The 25,209-nt window shown below is 36.8% G+C and overlaps 1 protein-coding gene across 2 annotated transcripts in view; it reads left to right on the forward strand.

The window, feature by feature from the left end:
• The window catches only part of EXT2 (exostosin glycosyltransferase 2), a 78,776-nt gene that overhangs the window by 50,065 nt on the left and 3,502 nt on the right, over window positions 1-25,209 (forward strand). For both annotated transcript variants that reach the window (XM_039343328.1, XM_039343329.1), the window contains exons 8-12: window positions 1,926-2,057; window positions 10,875-11,064; window positions 17,541-17,707; window positions 21,453-21,596; window positions 23,434-23,562. In XM_039343328.1, the coding sequence (XP_039199262.1) occupies window positions 1,926-2,057; window positions 10,875-11,064; window positions 17,541-17,707; window positions 21,453-21,596; window positions 23,434-23,562 (762 nt within the window). The remainder of the gene's footprint in view (window positions 1-1,925; window positions 2,058-10,874; window positions 11,065-17,540; window positions 17,708-21,452; window positions 21,597-23,433; window positions 23,563-25,209) is intronic.

Below are 25,209 nucleotides of genomic sequence, written 5' to 3' on the forward strand. Positions count from 1 at the left end.
GAATGTAAGAATTTGTCTCAATAAATGTCACATTAAGTAGACAGGTTTCTGCTGATGCTTCTTTTAGTAAGAAGCTTTTTGCTCTAACAGCCTACAGGTTTGTATAGCCTCTTAGAATATCTTATCAGTGTCCAATATTAACATATAGTTCATTGTTTATGTCAACATAATGTGAAATATCAAACTTCAGTGGGCCAAATATTCATTAACAGATCCTGGTTTATTAGAATCTGAAAGCGGTGGCTGACATCTAGTATTTAGGCTGCCATTCTATTCCCAAAACTGTTCAACATCTCCACAAAACTACTTGGGGAGACCATTTGGAGCTTAAGAGATTGCTCCATTAATATCAGCCAAACTAAACATGCTGTGCCTCTTGCCTTAATTTGAAAAACACAAAGAGTTCAGAAGCAGCCCAGAACTGTCTATCTGCTTTCCCTGGGAGAGGGTGAATTTATACAGAACAGACTAATTTATCATTTCTCTAGAATTATACTTTCTCACAATGAACACCGTTTTCTTGTCTGGGTTTTTTTAGTTGTATAACTCTCCAGTCCATTACCGACTGCAAACAGGCATTTAGTGAAGTCACAGCATAAGATGACATAGAGAAATAGATCTTGGTGTCATTGGTATACAAATAGCGCCCAGCTCCTCCAGTGCTTTTAAGTAGCTATGGAAAATCTTTGGATTAAATAGGGTCCCAAGAGACGCCACAAAATAGTTTCACTATTTTAAGAATCACTTCCTTTAAACAAGGAAATCTCCTGTTTTATATAAAGTGTGACTAGAAGTTATAAACCAGATTGGGACAGGTCCAGATGACAATTGTCCATTCCTTACAGTTTGTCCATATCCATGGATATCTTAAACTAAAATTGATCCTAGTTATATAAGAGAAAGTTTAGATACCTCTAGATACCCTCATAGTTGAATTAAAGATGGCATCCAGAGATTTTATTCCCCCCCAAATTGTAATTTGTAAGCATTGTAACATGCTTCTGAGAGTTCTATAGTAAAATCATTTATTGTTTCAGTGACCATTCGAAGTTGCAGCAGTGCTGAAAAGGAGGCGTACAACTGTCCCTCAAAGTTGTGGGTGTCACAATGTCCCCACAGTTATGTGATCACAATTCTTGCACTTGGTAACTGGCAAGCATTTATGATAGTTGCAGTGTCCAACATTTGTGATCTTCATAGTTGGCTTCCAGAAGCAAAGTCAATTGGGAAGCCAGTTGCAAGTTGTAGACATATGACGACATGCTTAATCACCATGGGGGATTTGCTTAATGACCATAACTGGAACTGATGAAGTGGTGTAGGTTGGACACATTTTATGTTATGATCATGTCACTTAGCAATGAGCTGGCAGTCCCAACTGCAGTCAGTACATGAGGACTATCTGTACATAAAATAAGAGATGAAGGATAAGTCAATCCTTTTATAATCCAAGATAAAATGGAAGGGATTAATCCATGATATTTCTCAAACCTTAGCAATTGTGGATCAATAAATAATCTGCTTCTGGTGCTTCATACCTTACACCTAAAATAAAAAGATGTTATACCTATAACTTATATTTCTGAACTTATTTTGACATGGACAGGAGATTCGGTTGCCTCTATAAAGTGTTAATATGTTGATTATATATTGTTAATGCCTCTTGAGTTATGAGTTAGGGCAGTATACATATGTTGAAATAAACTAATTAACTAATTTATCTTTAATGTGGCAGAGCTATTGTGACCAAATCTAGTTTGATTTCAAACAAACTCAGCTTCTTAATAACAGTAGCAGTAGCTTGAAACAGTAGCTTGAAACATGGAAATATTAATAGGTAATATGCATGACAGCCATATACAGATGTTTAAAATTTGCTATCTGGGAAACAACCAATGTGACATAATATTAATTATTCTTTGCAGGCAAGGTGGTTCTGGGAAGCTTACTTTCAATCAATGAAAGCTATTGCTATGGCAACTCTTAAGATTATCAATGACCGGATCTATCCATATGCTGCCACATCATATGAAGAATGGAATGATCCCCCAGAAATTGTAAGTGAGATTGTTTATTTATTAAATTTAATATGCTGAACCTCTTTATAACTAACACTTCTAGAATAAGTATTTTGTTTTTTATATTATATCGTTCAGCATAAAAAATATGAATTAATCTTGAATTGAGCTTTAGTTTCCTAAAGGTTAGTGTATTATATCTTGTTACGTTTCTCTTTCCCTGACTTAAAATTTTAATTGTGTTTTTGTTGTTGTAGTTGTTATTGTATAGAGGCATGACAGAAGATTAGATTCCTGAAAGCAAACTCAGTTTGCCTAGAAATACATGCCTACTGTACAATATGTATTGTCATCTGCAGAAAATCAACATTCCTCTTTTAAAAATAGGTTTTCAAACAAGCAAACTATAGGACTCTAAGAAATCTGAACAATGTATTTGGAGATGGGTTTCTAAAATGGAGGTCAGGAAATATTTTTGTGTTCAAGCATTTTAAATAAGTAATGTTGAAAATGGGATAGCAAAGCTGCATTTATGTAATCTGCTTTTATAATCTGTTATCTGACAATTCAAGTCCATTGACATTTCTCAACCATTGATAATTCTACTGCTGTTCCCTAGTTGGTCTGCAAAAGTAAATACAATGTCACATTTTCAATATGAAGTTTGAACTAGCTAACTTAGCAGACATTATCTGGATTCTAGGTGCCTTTTTTTCTCTTCAAAAACTGCTCTTCCAAGCCTTCATCTGAAAAATCCTTTAATATACTGAGCAGCTAAGGTAGAATGAGAAAGAATTGCAGTGAGGTAATGAGATCATGAAACACAGCATATATTTTAAATAAAAATGTTTCATTCCATTGATCCTTTGATAGTTAGGGTTGTGTCTAGTATTAAAATGGTAGGATTAATGTTGGTGTATTTTTATTCTCTCAATATATAGAGAGAAAGAAAGAGAGAAAGTGAGTCTATAATTTATTAAATCAAGACAATGTAATCATTTGTCATTCCTCAGATACATAAAGTAACCAGTTTTTATTTAGCTGTAATTTATCTAGAACAATAGAAACAATATTATTTATATGTGTTTTAGCTAATAATCAGTATCCTGGTAGATTAGAGGAGAATGATGAAAAAAGCTAAAGATCGGTTATATTTCTGAAAATAATTGCACAGTTCAACTAATTTTACACAAATTTAGAATCAGAATTATTACTGTTAAAAATCAGAACTTTTTAAACACAAACTTTCAGGATCCAATCTGTGTTGGTCACCAAGACCAAATGTTTATTCTTTCAAACCTTTGGACTTGGAACGTCTGGAGATGGAGAAGTTCCCTGAGGATTTGGTCCCTGACAACTGAGAAGTTTAACATTCCGGAGAGAGAAAAATTCCTTGAGGAAGGGCTCTATCTAGCACCAGCCCGGAAGCTTGGAAGCATAAACTTTCAGTCCCGGTGACCGACTCAGACTGGATCCTGCAGCATTATCCTCGGACCTATATTTGCCTTCATTCACGAGATAAACTTGCCTTGATAAGAGGATCCTAGATCTTCCTTCACATATAGGTCATCATGTTATTAAAAATTGAGACATCTTTTAGTAGTTGTAGTTGGTCAGACTGAGATTGTGAAGCATTGCTTCTTTTCAACATTGGCAAAAGAATTCTAAAACAATGCTGGTGAAAGTGATCTAAAAATATTCATATGGGATGGATTATACTTCTACATGTTATAATAATAATAAAGTTGGAAGGGACCTTGGAGGTCACCTAGTCCAACCCCCTGCTCAGGCAAGAAACCCTATGCCATTTCAGACAAATGGCTGCCCAGTCTCCTCTTAAAAACTTCCAGTATTGGAGCATTCACAGCTTCTGGAGGCAGGTTGTTCCACTGGTTAATTGTTCTAACTGTCAGGAAGTTTCTCCTTAGTTCTAGGTTGCTTCTCTCTTTGGTTAGTTTCCATCTGTTACTTCGTGTCCTGCCTTCAGGTGCTTTGGAGAATAAACAGCATAGTCAATAATTAAACAATGTTTAGGGATTACTGTCTGTTAAAATTAAAGGAATACCTACATTTGTCACTTTATTTCATTCTTAGGAAATTTTCTATTACGAGCTAATATACAGAATGTGTAATTCAATGTTATGGATAATTTTGAGTTTTAATGGGTAGCATACATTTTAGTCTATGCAGCACCATTTAATAATCATCTGGAGAATCACTGCTTTTAATAGATTTACATTTGTAGATTGTTGTCATAAAGCAAACTGCTGGAAGACAGAAAAATGAACCCCTGCTAAATAAAAATATACTAAGTTGTATAAAATTGAAATGTGTCAAGTATTGGAGTATAGCAGAGAATGATGGAAGTACAGATTAACTTGGTTTTGTTACTGGAGTTAGACTGGTCTGTGTTTATGAGCCTTCTTGGTGAGACAGAGTCCACAGGTAAATACTTCATAAGAAGGAGAATCAGATTAAATGAATGAATGAATGAATAAAAATAAAGGTAAATTAATTTTTGGGTGGTCATCTTCTGTATTCTGCTATAGTCAGAGGATTTGTCCATTTGGGTCCCCCCCCTTCTGTGTTTCATTATACTAGTCACTGCATTTTGTGTTGCTTGCAATCATATTTAAGGACAAATGTAACATCTTTAATATACTGACATTTTTCCTATGAAATAGTTTTTGCTTGCAAAACTGCTTGAACTCTTTTCTAGCCATAAGGGAGCTTTTGTGTGTGTGTGTCTGTTGTTCTTGTGTTAAGTTTAATGTTAAGAAAGCATTTTATTTCAGTATATCAGCTCAAACATTTGAAGTATTCAGTTATTCTTATAATTTTCCCACTTAAGTAGGTTATATAATTACTCTTTCCAAGTTGGTAGATCAGACCTGAAATTCAGTGTTTGAGTAGCTCATATGTTTGATTTTTGAAGTATTATACATTAAATTTAGATAAGCCCTGTATAAAGTTGAGACTAATAGCAATTAAGATAAAAACGAGAATTATATTTATGTTATAAGGGAAAGTGCGTTATGGACTTGGTTACTTGTATAGTTGGGTAATGTTTTTTTTTAGAGTTTGATTGTTTATTTGTAACCCTGTATTCAGCTCTGGGAAGTGGGGTGGGGGGGTAGGGGGGGTAGGTTTTGGGATGTATATCGTATAAAACTTTTCAATAAAAAAACGAGAATTAAAAATGTCAGTCTCATCCCAACCTAGTAAAATCTATTTTTGACAGCTAAATATAGAAATAAAAAAATTAAGAGGGCTGTACTTACATTACTTGAGAACTAGTTTGATATAGTGGTTAAGGCATCAAACTATAAATAGGAAGACTGAGTTCTAGTATTGCCTCAGGCACAAGGCCAGCTGGGTGACCCTGTGCCAGTCATTTTCTCTCAGCCCCAGCAAAGAGGCAATGTCAAACCACTTTTGAAAAACCTTGCCAGAAAGTTGCAGAACCTGTCCTGGAACTCTCTGAGAATTGGACATGATTAAATGAAAAAAAAAAAAAAAAAAAAACCAAACCCACCATTCATTTAGTGCCATTGTAACTTGCCTAAGTGTGAAATGTGATTCTTGTGCAGTTTGGATGCGGTTACATTATTTTTTCAGAAGTTTTTCCCAGATACAGAAATTTTTATTAGTGATAGGTTATGCTTTAGAGCTTATTAGAATATGTGACAATTGAATCAATTGTTAAGTTTTCTAAAATGGTAAACTTTACATATGTTTATTAGCAAACACAGAAGAATTGGAGCAAGTTAATCTTGTCAGTGTTTTCCTTCTGACCAGTTGTGGATAGGAAACATGATAAATGTTTACTTGAAGTATCCAAGAAAGAACAGCACATGTAATCAGCATGTATAAATTAAAATTTTCTTATTGGCCGCTTAATTCTAGTATGCTATTTTTGTCTTTTTTTAAAAAAAAACTAATCACATATAGATTCTGTAGATCGCTAGTGAAATGTCTACTGGATTGTCAGAAACTATTTTGCAATATACAGCATAAAAATTGGTTGTAACTACATGGGCAGGCAAGCGCAAATCGAAATAAGACTTCTGATTTTGTTCCACTGTTCCTATTTTTAACCTTTTTTAAATGTGTACTGAATGTTCCTTGAAGTCAGCGTTGACTCCTGGCAACTGCCCGGGCTAATCTCTACAATTTTTTTGACAAGATTTTTGGAAGGAGTTTGCCATTATCTTTTTCCTAGGGTGACAGAGTGACTTACCCAATATCAGCCAGATGGCTTGAAGCCTAATGTGGAACTAAAACTCACAGTCATGCAGTTTCTATTCTGGTGCCTTAAACACTACAACAAACGAGCTGTCTTTTAACCTTTGTTTTTTTTTTTTTTTAAATTTCCTATGCCTCCTATTTTTCCTCATATACCTGAACCTTTCTTCATTTTCTGATACATTCATTCCCCCCCCCCCCTTCATCTCTGCTAGCTGGTCCAAATTTTACATTCCTTTGACACCAACTTCCCCTAACCCAGGGGTAGGCAACCTTGGCTCTTTTATGACTCGTGGACTTCAACTCCCAGAATTCCTGAGCCAGCAGAGCCAAGATTGCCTACCGCTGCCCTAGCCCAATGTTCTTCAGATGTGCTAGGATTGCAACTTCAACAAAACATTCCCATCTTTCAAGAATTCTGGTTCAAAATTTGGGACTTGCAGTGCCTTCACATCCAACATATGTCTGGCTGCTTTGATACATGAAATACACGTAGTACAGGCAGTCTCTGAATTATGACCACTCATTCAGTTATTGTTCAAAATAACAATGATGCTGAATGAGTGGTACTTAGGACCAGTTGTTCCAGCACTCTGTATTCGTGTGATTGTGACTCAGGCGGTTGGCAACTAGCTCACACTTACATGATCACCATTTGTGACCTTCCTGCTTGCTGCCCACAAGCAAAATCAATTCCCACCCTCCATAGCATGCACGCACCCACATTCTGTAGTGCCTGCCATGGTACCCCCTCAACAACCTCTCCTTTCCTGGGACTCCCGCCTCTTTCCACCTAGCAACCTGTATGGTTCTGGGGTTATGATGGCAACTGGGTTTGTCAGGATTGACATCATGCTTTACCGTCACATCATTTTAGTGATGCAGGTTCCAGTCCCAATTGCCACTGAAACCCAAGGACTTAAGTTGATAGTTAAAATGACTTTTAAGAAGAATATGACCAGTAATAATCTCTTATGGGTTTTTTTTACTTGTGTAAGAGTTTATTTTACTGGTGGTATTTCTCTTAGGTATCAGGCTATTTCCACATTAGTATCATTATTCATCGTGGTGCTAAACTTAAATACTTCAACTATTATGGTTAAGCTGTTTATATCAGAAAGATTACATTGATATTTTCAGAAGAAATTAGCTTATTATATGCCACATTATAGTCCTACATGATTCTTGTTTTCTTGCTGATATGCTTTTCTCTTTCCCTCGAATCAGCTCCAATCTTTTATTTTTGAGAGAGGAAATAGTACTAATACTTTTATTGGTGTTTAAATAGATTCATTTTGCCTGCAATTAAAAGAGAAAAAATAATTTTACAACAGGTCTTAAACAAAGAAATTAAATTGTTGGTAAATGGCAAATGTATGAAAATGTGACACAAGTTGTTTCTTGTGGAGCTGTATCTTTTCTTTTAATCGCACCAAAAAGTAGACAGATTTCCCTGCCTCGCATTCTAATTCTAGAGCTTTGGCTTCTTTTGCTGTTGACAGAAAGGAGATACTATCAAACAGCCAGGAATGTGAGATCATTTTTGCAGGGTTGACACTTGCAACTTGTTATGGCTCATGCACAAAACTGATTCACAATAAGAGGTCTATCGGTCTTGAGTTACTGTGGCTCATGTAATGAATATCAGCCAGCTGATGGTGGTAAAGGGGGAATGGGATAGGATTGCCTTAACCATAGCTGAATGTCAGCACTTTGTCAAAGAAAGTGATGGATGATTACATCATGAACACCATTTGCTTTAGTGGGAAAGTTAGATGAACATTCAATTGGGACTCTTCAAGGACTGGATATCCCCGGAAACAAATGGTAGCTGTCACTTTTCCATTTCTGCAAAGAACTATCCTTATGTCACCATCAATTTCATGCCCTGTTTCTATAATAGTGATTTAATTAGGCTTCTGTTGAGATAATCACCTACATTGTTTGCCTTTCTTCAACAGAAGTTTAAAAGACCCAAGTAAATCGTGGAAGTTTGAATTTGCTCAATTTCCTGCAGAAGGAGAGGTCAAGAGGTCCCAGACTGTAGACACACTTTTCAGGCAGGCAGCAGGGGGTTGGCTCTTAATGGTGCTTCTGCCATGCCTAAATGCTCTTTTGAAATGTTATTCTCAAATAAAGGAACTTGATTTTTGAGGAGTTCACTCTTGGGTGTCACAAAGTTGAACGTATTCTTTAATTTTTTTTCCCCATTTCTGTAAAGTTCTTACATTTTTTTTTATGATTAGATGATACCACAACCCATCAAGGCCTGTGCAAAATGTATTTTTCCATGATCATTCATGCAAATAAAGTGCCTCTCTTCAAATAGTTAAAGCAGCTGTATCTTTTGCGAGGTTTGCAGTGTTGCCTTAAAAATTGGCTCCTGTTAGTTCCTCGTGTTTCCTTATGAAAATGATCCAATCGAAACAACTGTTAACATGGGTGGGGCAGTATATTTTGAGTTCATTCTACTGCCAAATAAACAGTGGGTCTATTTAAGGAAGCTTTTGAGGTGATAGTATGGCTGCATTATTTCTTTATCAGTGAAGTACTAGATGAGAGTTCTATTATATTGGTTTAGTTGTTTTTTTGTTTGCATTATAGCAACCTGAGATAGGGAACTGGTTCCCTCCAGATGTTTTGAATTACAGTTCTTATAAACTTCAGCCATCAAGGCCAGTGGTCAGGTATGATGTAATTCATAATCCAGAGCATCTGGAAGCTAGGTTTCTACTGTAGCATTAGTTTTCGTTGTTCTCTTTTAATTGCTCTTGGCATTTTTAATTAATAGTTGATTTTATGAGGAAAAGCAGAATAGAGAATTATAGAGTCTGAAGAGGCTTCAAAGATCAGCAGTTCAAGCTTGCTTATGCAAAAAAAAAAGATTACTATAAAGCTGATGAATGGCTAAATTCTATTTAAAATTATTCACCAAGAATTCACCAACTATTATCAAAGAATTCATAGACTGATCATCCTCCATCAAACAAGCCTTACTTTTAAGATATTTTTCCTAATCCTTAATCATATGTCCAGAACATCGCAAACCACTTCCTGTTTGGGAAGATGCACTTTTGGAAATGGATAATCCAGTCCTGGAACGCTCAGTTCATCCTGTTCAAGGATAAGCCATGGAGTTCTGTACACAGTTGCAATCATATGGACCATGTATTAGCATTTAAAATGAGGATCTAGTCATTTTATCTTCTAAAGCAAATTATTTTATTTCTGAACAAAAAAATAGCGTAGATGCAGTTAGCAGGCGTGAAGATCTACTGGGAGGTATCTTCTCCTTGACATTTTTATTCATATTCAGCAAAATATATTGCATGTCCCTTTTCAGACTCTATTGAATTAAAAAAAAAGAGGGATTGCATAATTGCTGTTCCAGTTTAAAAAACAAGTCTTCTTATATACAGTATTACAGTATTACAGAAGGAAAAAAGGAGGCAATCAGAGGAAATATGAAGATTTTTAAATCTTATTATACCATCTTTCCATTGGTCTTAAGCCAGATAGCACTATACTATTCAAATTACTGCAATTTTCTAACAATACAGTTTGTGTGTATTCTTTGTCCTCTCCACATATGGACATTGTCATGTGCTTTGGAGTGTAATCCCATATACTTTGGGGGTTTTAATATGGAACTGAAATTTAAGAAGAACTCATATATTAAGCAAAGAAATTTATTTGCCCAGATCTTTTAGATATATATTTTATGGTATTTTGGATAATTGTGACTTTTAAAACAGTGAAAAACCTTTTTGGCCAGCCACAATTTTCCTAGTGTTTTTATTGAGTCCAGATTCAGTGATCCTCATTAATATAGCTATTATTTTTGTCTTTCATCTTTCATGCCAGTATAGTAACTAGAAAGGGAAAAAGGTGTTCATAAATGTTTTCTTCTGCAATTCCATGTTATTGTGCTAATGGCATCTGTATCCTGTGTTTAGTTATATTGGCAGCACTGAAAAATTAATCTTTAAAGTATTTAGAGGTTATTCTTGATGACGCCAAAGGATACTAAATAAGTGTGAAGTTTTATATATCTTCTTATGTTCTTTTACTGCTTAAGTAGTTAATATTTAGAACCATGAAACAAATCTATTTTAGTTAAGTTAATGTTTGTTCTTCTATATAGGACAAAGAAGGTCTTTCCCTTTTATTTGTGCCTACTTTCTGCCAGGTTTATGAGATTGCCTGTCATTATTTCATGTTCTTCCAAAATTGTGGCCTTCGGCTGCTTATTGGCCTATAGTTAATATAACAGCCATATTAGAAGAGAGATGTTGGACAGAAGCCATCCAAAGTAATTAAACTTTAAAATGCTTTAGTGTGTCTTCCACTAATCTTTCAGCATTCTCCAGCTTATTTAAATATACTTAATGGTTTGCTCATGAACTAAAAATATATAAAAAGTAATGTTTAATGGTCGTCTGCCTGTCATAGCAATAGCTGTTGAAAGGCATGTTTCTTTGATTTGTTTGGTTTGTTGTTTGGATCAATTAAGATATTCATTAAAATGATCTCCTTTGTGTCACTGTTTTTAAAAAATTTCTATTATAATTACTCTGACTTTATTTTGATCCTCTGTGTTTAATTTTCCAGAAATGGAGCAGTGTAAGCAATCCACTGTTTCTCCCATTGATCCCACCCCAGTCACAAGGCTTCACTGCTATTGTCTTGACATACGATCGTGTTGAAAGTCTTTTTCGAGTGATCACTGAAGTTTCAAAGGTTCCAAGTCTTTCCAAGTTATTAGTTGTTTGGAACAATCAGAATAAAGTTCCACCAGAAGGTAAGTCAGATACATACCTCAAAAGTTTGGGAGAACACTTTTAATTCTAGTAATAGTGGGCCAAATTCTGAACGAAGAGAGTGTATGCATTTGTACTGAAAACGAGAATGTTTCTAGAAATAGAAGTAGATTATACTGTGGTGTGTGAGTATTAGGAGCAAGAAAAAATGGCTGCCCTCATTTTTAAGATGGAAATTGGAACTATATTTATTTATTGGAGTAACCGATCTTTGTATTATGAGTTCTTATTTTTAAAGCTTCTAAAGAACAAATGATTCTTGCTGTCTCAGTTTTACTTGCTAATTGACTTAGTCAGAAGGTTTTCTTGTGAATTAAATTGAATATATCAGACAGTTGCTGAATATAACTCTGTTACTGGAACTTTTTTCCCAGCCATGTTCACTGGAAAGCTCTACATACAGATAGAGACCTGCCTATTTACTGAGAATTTTGACCTTTTTTAAAGTGTTGGGGAGTGGGGAGAGCAGAATCTGCTGTCCTCTTGGGTTTACCACATTTTTTACTTGCTGTTTTGTGGGGTGGAATGTTTTCTTGACGAATATTTGCCAGACGCCAACACTGATTTGTTTTAGGCACCAGGTTTTTATGTCTCTAGCTTCTAGCAGTTTGTCTTTAAAGCCTTTTAGAATACTTTGTGCTGATTTGCTATTTGTATTCCTACCATTTTAACAGTTATTTGCTATACTGCTGATTTCTTCTTTATATCCTCTTTGTATACTACATGTGGGTTATACAGATCTTTTTTAAAAAATAAATAAATAAATAACAGGTTTCCTCCATATCACTGATAGGTGAAAATGGTAAAACAAAACAAAACATACGGTAGGTTGGGAAGTCTGAAGCATTTTAGTGGTTTCTTACAATGGCTTCTGTACTGTTGTGTGTTTATATTTAAGTGGCTGAACTTGCAATGTATCCACAATAACTAATAGCCACGTGGTTGTTTTAAAATAAGATTTTGCTATTTGCTATGTTGAAAATGTTGCCCATTACACTAGTTCTTAGAATAGCCATTAGTTGGCTGCTGATGAAAAATCTGTATTCGTTGCTGTGAAAAGTAGTGGCTTTGAAGGTCATGGGTTTGCCTCTTACAGAGATTTGGTTATCTATAGGTATATATTTTAATAACTTTTCTTCTGTGACCGCCGGCTACCCCCTTCATCTGTGTATTTTTAACACTTGGATAGCTTGTGGAATCTTTTGGTCTGCCGTTGAAGGGTTTAATTTAATTTGTTTTAATTCCAATGCATACAGTTCATTCCACCTGGCTTTTTGGTAGGACAGCAGAAGTTGACTTCACTAAGTCTTTCATTGGGTCTGTCTCTTGTAGCTCTTAATCCTTGGACTTCAAAGCCTCTACCATTTATAGCCTATTAAAGCCAGGAAGTTTCTGATGGATTAGGACAAGGAATGAGTTTGAAGTTAGTAATGCACACTGCTGTCAATGATAAGGTCTTGTTTATTTCCCTACGGTAGTATCTGCACTTTATGGCTATTTTCTTTTAATTGGTAATAGTAAAGCTGGGACTGTTAACCTGGTTGAGTATCAAAGCAGAATATCCTGGCTATTGCTATATAAGGAACATATTTCTGACTTTGAACAAATCAGATCTGGATTCTGTTGTTCTGTTGTTGTATTTTTGCTATGCATAGATAGGATCTGTAAGCAGATATCAAAGGTAATTTTGCTCATTATGGCCTACAATAAATTGCATTTGGCTATTATACTAGTAGCGATAGCATCTCTTAGTTTATCCACACTGTTATAATGTTGCTGTATTGTGATCACATATCTTTATAAACAGAACTTTCTGTTATTATTGCTTAATTATAATCAAGATATAAAGTAAAAATATATGTGCAAACTATAGGCAAAGTGATAAAAAACAAAACTAATGATAGTGTTCATTAGAATAGGCGGAGAACAGTTTAAAGACACTTTGAACCTATTAGGTTCATCATGCAGAGGGCTGGACTAGAAGACCTCCAAGATCCCTTCCAGCTCTATTCTGATTATTATTATTATCTTGTTTTTCTTTTTTCTTTTCTAATTTGGTTTTATTGTATGCTGCTTGTTGTTATATTGTTTATACAGCCTTCTAAGAAGGCATATAATCCTGGGCTTCTCAGAACTCAGACAGTTTCAGAAAAGCGTAAGTAGCTTTTCCAAAAAACCTGATTCTAACCTGAATCTTGATACGTAACCATCAAAATTCTTAAGTGAATCCAGAAAATGTACTATCATCTCACCTAACCCATAGAGAATAGAGGTTACATATTACTTGGATACACAAGCAATAGGCAGCTTCATTGGTACCAGGCAAAGCTTCTGAGTCATGCTTACAGACACTACCATTAATACACAAATAAATATGGTAAGTTGTGCCTTTTCTACATACAGCCAAAGCTGATTAAAGTTTATCTTTGCCTCTACTGATAGTACCAAATCCCAGAGAATGACCCAATTGTTCATTCAGTCAGGCCTTTCCAAGGGATATAATTCTTTCCAATGAGGTATTTGCATGTGAATTTGGGGAATATTGCAGGAGATAAACTAATTGCGTCTGTGCCCACTTTCTAATTTATAATTTTACGATCCAGTGTTGGCAATATAGGTAGTCCTCGACTTGTGACCACAATTGAGCCCAAATTTTCCATTGCTAAGCAAGACAGGTTGAGTTTTTCCCCGTTTTATGACCTTTTTTGCCCCAGTTGTTAAGTGAATCACTTCAGTTGTTAGGTTAGTAACATGTTCTTAGTTGAATCTGGCTCCTCCATTGACTTTGTCAGAGGTTCACAAAAGGTGATCATATAACCTCAGATATGGCAACCATCTTAAATACATGCCAGTTACCAAGCCTCCGCATTTTGATCACGGGGATGCTAAAACAATAATAAGTGTTTAAAATGATCATAAGTCAGTATATTTGTAACCTCAAACGTTTACTAAATAAATGGTTGTAGGACTACCTGATTTCCCCATCCTGATTGATATTCCTTTATATAGCAAATAGAGGAATTCCTACTGAAAATAACATCAGTGGTAATAAATTATATTCCATATACAAAACTTTGTCATTGGAACTGTACAGGATCTAGGAAGGGGTCTTTACTGTGGCAGCCCCTGACTTGTGGAATACCCTTTCCCTTGAAGTTTGGCAGGCCATTACTATCCTAGCCATCCAAAAAGCCCTTAAGATCTGGCTTTTCCCCTCAAGCACTGGGATAGAATGAGGTAGATGAGAGGATTTAACGAAAATGTTTAAGGTATACCTTTGGTGATATTTATTTTATTTTATTATTTTATTTTATTTTATTTTTTTATTATTATTTGTATCCGTTCTTTATTGTTTTTACAAATAACTCAAGGTGGCGAACATATCCAACATATCTTCCTTCTCCTATTTTCCCCACAATAGCAGCCCTGTGAGGTGGGCTGAGAGAGAGTGACTGGCCCAGAGACACCCCGCCAGCTTTCATGCTAAGGCAGGACTAGGATTCATTGTCTCCTAACTTCCTAGCCTGGCACCTTAACTACTAGACCTTCTTTTCAAATTTATGAATCACCTTGTAGGGGACATAGGTAGCACAAAAAATTTAATTAATTAATAAATAAATGGTTTTTATAGATGTATGTATTATGCTATTGTTACTGATGCTGTTTTAATTGTTGATTGGGAGCTATCCAGAATTTGACATAAGATGGGCGGCTATAGAAATGTTTTAAATAATAATAATAATAAACTTTAAAGATTGGACTAAGACCTCACTGACAGAACTACCGTATTTTCCAGGGTATAAGACGATTTTCTAAACCATGAAAATCTTTTCAAAAGTTGGGGGTCGTCTTATACGCCCAGTCTTATACGCCGGAAAATACGGGTACCAAAAGAAACCAAAGAGGTTGGCCACAAACGGTTCAGTTATAAGAATTGGATTTGCAATCAAGAATTTTGCAAGTGGGGCCATTAGAGGAACAAGAACAACCCCAGAAATTATTTCCTTTTAAATGCAGCAGCCCTTTGCGCCGCAGAGCGGCGGTTTTCGGCAGAAATGGAGAAATATTTCCCAGGGCGGAATGGGATGAGGTAATCCGGCTGCCTTTACATGCCCACTTCTTCCGGCTGCCTTTACGTGTCCTTACCACGGCTCACCCCAGGCGGGCCTTCTAGCTCCGCTTCTTTCTCCCTGGCATTTTCCAGGGCTATTTGGCTGCAGGGGACATTTAAACGAGCATCCGGGCTGCCAATTCGCACGGCAACGCATAGGCCACCTCGGACACAGGAAGGCGAGCCAGGAGGGAAAGGGAAGAGGAAGAGGAGGAAGGCGAGGTGCTGGCCAGCAAAAGTGTGGGGAATGGAGAGCCTCGCAGACGGAGCAAGCAAACTTACAAAAAGGGGAGCCCTCCCTCTCTCACACACACACACATAAACACACACCCGTGCACGCTTTCTCTCCCTTCTCTCTCTCTCCAAAGGCACCAGAACAAAGTACGTGGGGGGAGGGGGTGCAGCCATGCAGCGAAGCCTGATCGGATTGTTATTAACTATGTCATTGTGGGGGCAGGGGTGGCAGCCCCCCTCGACTACTTACGAGTACATCAAAGCAAGCTCCTCACCCCTTGGCACGGGGATTGGTTGTCCGGATGAGAGTTTAAGTGTCCCACGCCAATATGCCAATAAAACAAGGCTTCTGTTGTCCTGGAAACACTTCTTGTCATTGGGGTGAGATGCCTGGCTGTCCCTGTCCTCCCTGCGGCAGGACAGGGACAGAAGTTGTGGAGTACCCACATCTTCTGGAGGCAAATTTTTTCTTTAGCAATAGGCACTGCTGTGGTAGAACCATTAAATATAGTTCCAATTCAGCATGCAGGTTTTTTTCCCTGTCACTTTTAAGATTAAATGCAAATAAAAGGGGCAACACAAGATGATATTAAAAAAACTATATAAAACCTGTGTCAAAGAGTCACCCATTTTTGGAAAATATTATTTTTTTTTAACTGGGATTTTGTGGTTACCTTGTTTCCTTTTTCCTAAAAAGCATTAATTGCATTAGATATTGAAACTATGGTGAAAAAGTATATTTCAAAATTCCAAAAAGATAATAGCTATAATACAATTGCATGGCTGGTGGTCAGTATATACCTTTTAAATTACTGTATTTTCCGGCATATAAGACGACTTTCTAAACCATGAAAATCTTCTCAAAAGTTGGGGGCTGTCTTATACGCCCAGTCATCTTATATGCCGGAATATATGGTATAAAAATTTTAAAAGCAGTTTTGTAGGGGCCACCTACAAAAGTAGGTGGGGTAAGAAACTGAAATGATATTTCCAAACCTTTTCACTCTGTACTTTTTACTTTTTTTGTTACCAAGCCAGAAAACCCTCCAAATTCTTCCAAGGTAAACTTTCTTTACATAGTTTTTAGTGTGGTTTGGAAAATGATATAGTTTTCCTAAGGAAGCTGTCTCTGGTATTATGTTTGGATGCCAACATCAGAAGTGTGTAGAACATTATATGCACATTAAGGATACTCTGTGTAAGTTACGGCATCATAATTTTCCTAGCAGCAAGCATGGATATCCTACCATGCTGTCTTTGCCAGTATTTCTTTCATGATAGAACTTAGAATGTTCTACACATATATGTTCATATAATGGTAAACGGTGACCCCTGCCAGGTTTACATAAAGCGACTTGCAGTCTCTGCTTAGAATGGTGTTCACATTTTCATATCGAAACATGAAATGATATAGGAACTTTTTTTTATTTGGGATAGGGTCTCCATGTTCCATAAATCAGTGTGAGCCCAGTATAGGATGCACCTTTTATTGACTTGTGTTGAATATTTTAGTATATAATCAGTGTTGTGCAAGTAGTCACCAGTTTGTGTAGTACGTTTTCTTTCTGCTCCCCATTTTCTCATATCCACTGAACAGATACAACTGAGACAGTACAGAATTCAAATTGAATCGAATTGGAAAATGGCCTTCATTCTTGAAGTAAACAGTTAACATTTGGAAAGAGAGAGATTTCTAGAATAGCTTCATTCATCTTCTATTGATAGTCTGCTATATTATCAAAGAATTGTGCAGTGCTAAGCCATTGTGAAATCAAAAGAATTTCTTTTCATATGTTGACATTTCATTTTTAATGAATTGCATCTTACTCTGTGTAGGACTCAGTTTATGACTATCTAGAAACTTCAGTTCAAATGCTGCTGGGGTCTTCTGATAGGGATACCCTGACTATAGAACTCATGACTTGGGTGCAGCAATCTCTTTGCTGCCATCTAGTGATTGTCCAGATTTTTGTAATCCAGACATGGTAGTCCTAGTTCTATCATTCCCCCATGCCGGCATTGAAAAAAAGACTTGATTTGGAGAGAGTTAAGCTAATAACTTCAGCTAAACATCGGAATGCAAAGAAACTACTTCTGATTTTTATTTTGCAGAAATGGTTTGGCCTAAAGTTCGAGTTCCATTAACAGTTGTACGAACTACAGAAAATAAACTGAGTAATCGATTCTTCCCCTATGCTGAGATTGAAACAGAGGCTGTGTTAGCCATTGATGACGATATCATCATGTTGACCTCAGATGAGCTGCAGTTTGGCTATGAGGTAAGAAGGCTGCTAATTTTATGTGGTATAACTTCATGGCACTAAATTCTGCACTCGGAGAGCCCTGCCATCCTGCCCTGCACCACCCCAACTAACCTTCAATGTCTTTTTGCTCTTGCTGCTGCTGAGGCATGCCAAACCTGCCCCTTGGCAAGGCTGCTGCTGGCCACATGAAACCACCCAGGTCTCGCAAGGAAACCACCCTGCACAATTTAGGGAAGGTAGCCTCGTGTCTCCAGCAGCGGCTTTTGTAAAGGGCCAGGCTGGACATGCTTAGTAAGATGGCAGGGTCAGTGAAGAGGCCAGGAGGAGGTGAGTGGGCCCAAAAGGCATGGATTGGAGGTGGGGAGGGGGGGCAGATGGGGAGAGCTGAAGAGTTCCTATAGTCCTAAGTGTGGGCAGGCTGCCAAGTGCCTGAATTTTGATCATGTGACTTTAGGGCACTACAATGGCTGTAACTTTGGGGGTCATAATTGCCTTCGTTAAGTTCTACCATAATTTTGGATGGTCATTGAACGAATGATTGTGGATCAAGGACAGCCTGTAGCAATAAGGAATTTTTCTCTACATTTCTTATACTCATATCCTTATTCTATGGGCATTGTATACTATGTTTAGGTTGCCCTTGTTTGACACAAGTTAGTATGTCTATATTTCATCAAGCGCACCCTCTCTCTCTCTCTCTCCCTCTCTCTCTCCCTCTCTTTCTCTCTCTCTCTGTCTCCTACACAAACTCTAGCTAGCAATCTATCTACATAATAATACATTTTAAAAGGAAATAAGATAGTTCAGTGATATGGATATTTTAAATGTACATTGATCTAATTTGAACAAACCATTATACATTAAGAGAGTATACTAATAAGCATCAGTCTGGCTTATATTGAGAATGCTAAATTACTTTTCCAAGGTATCACAGTAATTCACCCACTGCAGCTCCAAGCCTTGCACTTGAACTTCTGGGACCTTTTTGCCTATTTTGTCTGAAGTGTGTTGTCCAGATGCTTAGATTGTGCAAATGCTTAACAACCTGGATAAATCCTTGCATGAACTTGGTGCCCCTTGGATTCAGCTTCTTCTGTTTGAGTGGTGCACCTTACAGAAGCTGTTTTTGAAAATAATGAATTCCAGTTCATAAAATAATTTTGCTCTCTAAGGCAATAATATACAAAAGGCATTTTAAATAACTTCATAAAACAAATCTGGATAGAATACAAAATTCCAGTAATGTGAATTCTCCAAATTAAAATTATCAAATGCCAATATAACAGAAGGTATTTTTTCAATAATAGAGATAAAGTGTCCTCTCTAGAAAAGTATAAAGGGAAAGAGGTATAAGTGTATTTTCTACCTTCAACCTACAAATCAGTGACTGCAGATCAATCTTTCTCAGACCAGAGTGTCTTTGACCTGCTTGACAGGTCTGAGCTGGCTGCCAGATGTTTAACTTGTCCTCAGCCTATAGTAATTTATTTATCTGTTTATATATTTCACCATGAAAGTATCTATTGGATTTCTTAGTACTTTGCAAAGGAAATCTGTAAGAACAGTAGCAACCTATAATGTTATGAGCAGGATTTCTTTTTTAGGGGTTTTGCTTCAGTCAGGAGAAATATTTGGAATTGGATATTGGAAAAGTTCTTCCCTTCCTTATTCTCCAGACTCTATTTTTAAACATGTGGTTGAACTTTGTATCAGCACAGACATGTCTGGCTCTATTGATCAAGCTTACTTATAAAAAAAAGAAGAAAAGAAGGAGTGCTTTGATCTCTGTACACTTTCAGCCATAAAAATTAAAGTAACACTCAAAGTGTCAGACATTTTTACTTGTTAAGAGTGAACTATTAGGATTCCTAATAATTTATTGCATGGTGCAAAACTACTGAAACAAGAGCAACACAGACTTTATAAGCTGTTTTGTTTAAAGATGCAGAAACATATTTATAGCTCTGTGATTTTAAGTGGAAGTTTTGCATGAAGGAAAAAGATACTTCTCAGATTGCGTTGATAGAAGATAATGCATTGGGCTCTTAAGCAGTTAGGACAATGCAACATTTCTGCCAATCACCAGCAATTTTTGTTTACTTCACAAGAAGGTAAAAGCAAACATGCACAAAAATGAAGTATACATTGAAATACTTAACAATTTTTAAAGTAAAGAGAACGAGTCTAGTGTTGCTTTCAACCAGGTTTTGGTGTTTGAAATCTGGAAATTACTCTTTTAAAAAAAAAAAGCTTAACAATGCCCATTGTAAAACTGGGGATTGAAACAGCTTCTTCCCTGAAAGCAGTATATAAATTTATTCTATTTCTAGGTGTCCAAAATATAACTTTCATAATTGGTGTTTTATTGATGAATCTATGTCCATTTATCTTTTACAGTGCTGGACATGCTAGCTTAATGCTTTGAAAAGCAAGTTACCTGTCTCTGTATACTGCTGAGAATGCAATTCTAACTCCCAGATTGTCAGCTAGAAATTAGGATAGGGAACAGAATGCTTCCTACCAGTCAGTGAAAGGAATTATGACCACCAAATGGCCCCAGTTTTATCCTAGAGAAATTCATCTATATGGTTGCTAAGAGTTGATACTAATTTGATGGCATATCATCATAATCATCAAAAGCCCCAATAATGCCTAGAGTAGATCAGTTGCTCATAATAAGGACTATTGCAAGACAGTCAGAGATGAGTCAGAGATGCTCTTGGATCTACTGGATGAAAAGTCTCTGCACTCCTTTCCCTCCTTTTCCATAGCTACTGATGACGTACTTGGCTTTTTCTTACCTCTCCCCTTCCTGTCTTGCCTAAAACCACTTCTTCCAAACTAGTTGCATTCTGATCTGTTTTTGGAATTACGCTTTCTAGTTTTAATGGGTTTTTTTACTACTTATAATGTTGTAGAACAGTGGTTCTCAACCTGTGGGTCGGGACCCCATTTGGGGTCGAACGACCATTTCACGGGGGTCGCCAAACAATGCAGTCCGCCATTTTTTCCCCTTTTCCTTAGCTGTGCTACTCCCTTTTATTCTATTGGCTTTTGAAAGCCACTAGAATAGACTCTCTTGAATAGAGTCTAATTCTATTGGCTTTCAAAAGCCAATAGGAATTGTCCAGGCTGTCTCTGCCCTGCTGAGCCCGCCAAAAGTCCCATTCTGCAAATGGTGCTGCACCAGTTGAGTAGTCCTCGACTTACGACCGGTTGAGTAGTTCTCAACTTACGACCGGTTGGGGGTCATGGCATTAAAAAGGTTGAGAACCACTGTTGTAGACGTTTTTAATGCTTTTTGTTGTATTATTTTTATTTTTATTTTATTATTATTATTATTAGTTTTTTGTTATTTCTTTTCTAACTTTGTCCACTGCCCAGAATCATGTTTGTGAAATAGGCAGCTATATAAATTTATAAAATAAATAAGTAAATAAATAAATACATTGCCACAGTAGTGGAGACACATTTCCCTTTTGTGCAAGTGCGGAAGATTTAAATACAAGAAGAGCTTGTGGATCATTACTGCAGAAGCAAAGAGTCATTTCTAAGATGCATTCACCAAGAACAACTGGTATAAATCTGATGGATGGGTATATGGCAGAGAAAGAGATCTCTGTTAACTACAATAGGCAGTATTTTCATTCATTTCTTGCTTGCTTTTCCAACACCCTCTAACAACATATTTAATCTTAATTGTTCTTTGTAATGTCTTTGTGCTACTGAGATAAATTGATTGACTTACGGTATTCTGCAGGTGTGGAGAGAGTTTCCTGACAGATTAGTTGGATATCCTGGCCGCCTGCATTTGTGGGACCATGAAACAAATAAATGGAAGTATGAATCAGAGTGGACCAACGAAGTCTCAATGGTGCTAACAGGGGCAGCCTTTTACCACAAGGTAAAGAGTTGATCCCCAAAACAGATGGGAAGCTGAAATAATGAACTTGCTTAGCATTGACTAGGGCAGTATTTTCAACCTCAACAACTTTAAAACGTGTGGACCTCAGCCCACAAATTTGTAGCTGGGGAATTCTGGGAGTTGAACTTCATACATCTTAAAATTGCTAAGGTTGAGAAATACTGGTCAAGGAAAAATCATCCTTATATCCAAAAATAGGAAATCAAGAGCTTTATAGCAAAATGTGACATTGATCCTTATATGTTCTTGGATATATGATATATAAATCATGATATATAGACATAAAGTATATAAAGTTCAGTAATTCTGTTTTGATAAAATACTTGAAATATCTTCTTATATTTTCTTACTGTAATTTTCTTGGTTCCCACTTGTGCAGATAGTCCCATTTAGTAAACAATTGGGACCGGCAACTGTCAAGTGCAAAGAATCAAGAACCAGGGTTGTTAAAATGAGTGCAAGTGTATTCCATGCTTCCTTTAAACAAGAATCTGAACAACTAATGGTCAAGGCAAATTGGTGGTAGATAAGGGTCAATGGAATTCAAGGAGGGCTGGCCTTAGACCTCTTTGGGGTGAGAAGGGACTCCAAAATGGTGATGTGCCTGACCCCTCCCTCAGATTCAGCCTGGTCATCGCCTACAGCAACACGATCATTAAGCAAAGCAATTGCTAAGGAAAACCATGCTTATGATCTTACTTCACCTTTCCTTTCCTTTCCAGACCTGTGAAGCTTGTAAATGCAAGGATTGGCTGTAAAGTTACTTTTTTATCACAGTCATAATAGTGAATAGTTGCTAAATGGGGCAGTTGCTAAACAAGGACTACCTGTAGTTTCTTAATTATTACTAGCTGATGTGGATGCAGAAGCAGTGAATTTAATGCTTAAAATGTACATGTTTGATCTTTGAAGAAATTATCCTAGTATAAAATTGAATTTAGTAGTTACATTGTTATGGGTATTTTAGTAAAAGCAAAAGTTATTATATCTCCACATGATGGCATTTCTTACCTTTGAATGACAGAAAGATGCCTTATATACTATGTTATTAGAAATACTTCTGAAAATTTTAGAATCCACTTGGAAGGTAGCTTAGGGGAGGCTGCATTTAAAGTAGCTCAAATTCAGTGCTTCAAAATGGGGCTAATATTATGACTTGGGGGTCTCTTTTCTCTCACCCTATTACAATTCTAAGACAGAGTTTTTAAAAACTATTTGTAGTTATTTATACATTTCAAAGCCGATTTGCTGAGAGAAGAATTATTTCGCAATTTTTAACAACAAATTGATGCATTTGGTGGTATCTTCTCTAAACTACTAAATGAGAAAATTCTAAGTAGCATAATATACTGGTTAAATTTAAAAAACAAAACAAATTATACTTTAAAATTAAAATTATATGAAATGTTTAGTGTTAATAGCTTGCGCTGTTAAAGACCTTCTGGTCCCACATAGATGGGCCTCATGCAGTACTTATTCAGTTGACTATATTCCTGGAGATCTCTTTTCAGTCAGAGAGCGGCTTTTTGGTAAAAGGGATCTGTGTCTTTGGAATACGTGTCTGATTGTTCTCTTACCATTTAAAACATTATCCTCATTTGGTTTGATTCTTTGATATTATATACCTCAGTGATGTTAATATACTACTCAATGGAATTACAGAACTGCACCTAATAGAGTGTGGTCTAAACATTAAAAATATGTTTTAGATAAACTAGCATATTAGATACTCATTTCACATAAAGTTTGCTTGGTGCCTCAATGCTGTTCATATAAAAACTAAACATTTTCCTTTCTATGCTATTTTCTCCTTCAGTATTTTAATTACTTATACACGTATAAAATGCCTGGGGACATCAAAAACTGGGTGGATGCGCATATGAATTGTGAAGATATTGCCATGAATTTTCTAGTGGCCAATGTAACTGGGAAAGCAGTTATTAAGGTGAGATTTTATTCAATTGTTCTTCAGGATCTATCATGTAGCACAGTGGTCTCCAACCTTTGCGGCTTGGTGGCCTGATTGTGGGGGGAGAGGAAAACTGGGCTGTGCAAGTGGTGGGCCAGCACACACGTGTGTGCAAACACAGCCTTTGCGTGAGTGGTGGGCCGGTGCACACATGTAGCTCAACTTGAGTGAGTGGCGGGACGCCGTGCACACATGCGATTGCCCACCACCCTACCGCTCGTGTAAGTTGCTCTGGCTAGCCACCCATGTGGCCCAATTCCAAATAGGCTGTGGCCCAGGGGTTGGGGACCCCTGGTGTAGCAGAGTCATAGATCTCATGATTATATTTATTTTATTTATTTTATTTTATGAGACTTATATACCGCTTTAAGTGCAAGCACTCTCTAAGCGGTGTACACCAGTAAGCAATGTATGTATATATATATATATTTACGTTGCCCCCAACAATCTGGGTCCTCATTTTACCTACCTCGGAAGGATGGAAGGCTGAGTCAACCTTGAGCCGGTGAGATTTGAACTGCTGACCTGCTGAACACAGTCAGCTAAAGTGGCCTGCAGTACTGCACTCTAACTGCTGCGCCACCTCGGCTCTTAAGCTTAATGGAGCTCTGTGCCTCTTTTCTCATTTCTCATTTATTTTAAAGATGATCCCATCTATTCGTAAAAGACTCGATTCCCCACATCCATACATTTTTTGCTTATGAATATACTCTCTTGCCTGTGGCCATTATGACCAGATAGTTGCAGAATTCGGTTTTCTTAGTAACTGCAGAAAACTAAGCCATTTTTAATAAATAAATAAATAAACACGATTTAAGAGAGGTGAGGATGGGAGTAAACAATCCATCCCTGTCTACCCCAGCTACAAAAGCTGATTTATTAGACTGTTCACTGCAAAAACATTAATTGCAAGATCAGTCTTTATATGAACTTTTATCCCTGAACGAATTTCCTGATATGCTTCAATAACATTTTTGGCCTAGAATCTTACTTTCAGTTCATTTTTAAATGTGACAACTTGGAATGAGATTTAGAGGCCTCAAGGCATTTCTTCAGTTAGCAAGGTCTGTTTTCCTGCCTGTCCATCAACTTTTGCCCGGACCAGTGGTTATGTTTCTGAGAAAAGCCTTAAAAGATAAAGCTTGTGTGTTTGTTGTGAGAGATCCAAACTGTGCTAGTGCACTGCTAAGTTGTACAGTTGGGAGAGCCTCTCACAGTTTGCCAATCAGCTGTTAAATGCACGAAGTGTGTCTGTTGGATTAAGGTTACAGTGAAGTAGGGGAAGCTATATTTCATCACTTTTATGGCTGTAAGAACAAATGGTGTTTATACAGGAACCTTGGCAGTGAGAAAACAGTCATTAAACAGGAATTAAGAAGTTGTCATCACTGCTACTTTCCACTTACAGCAGGCAAAACCCCATCAGGACTATTTTTTTTAAAAAAAAATTGGGCTACTTCGAACTTTGCAGTCAGCTAAGGCAGATGGAAGTAAATGGTATGAATGTATTTCTTCCCTCTCCATATTCAAGTATTTGATTTTCATTTACCACATAGGTTGCATTTTTTTAGTAGCAAGATTAATGTCTGACTGTTAAGTCTACGGTTATATTGCCTTTATATA

The sequence above is a fragment of the Crotalus tigris genome, unplaced genomic scaffold, assembly GCF_016545835.1.
Source record: "Crotalus tigris isolate CLP2741 ecotype Arizona unplaced genomic scaffold, ASM1654583v1 scf7180000017841.2860490, whole genome shotgun sequence".
In the NCBI taxonomy this organism is placed as follows: domain Eukaryota; kingdom Metazoa; phylum Chordata; class Lepidosauria; order Squamata; family Viperidae; genus Crotalus; species Crotalus tigris.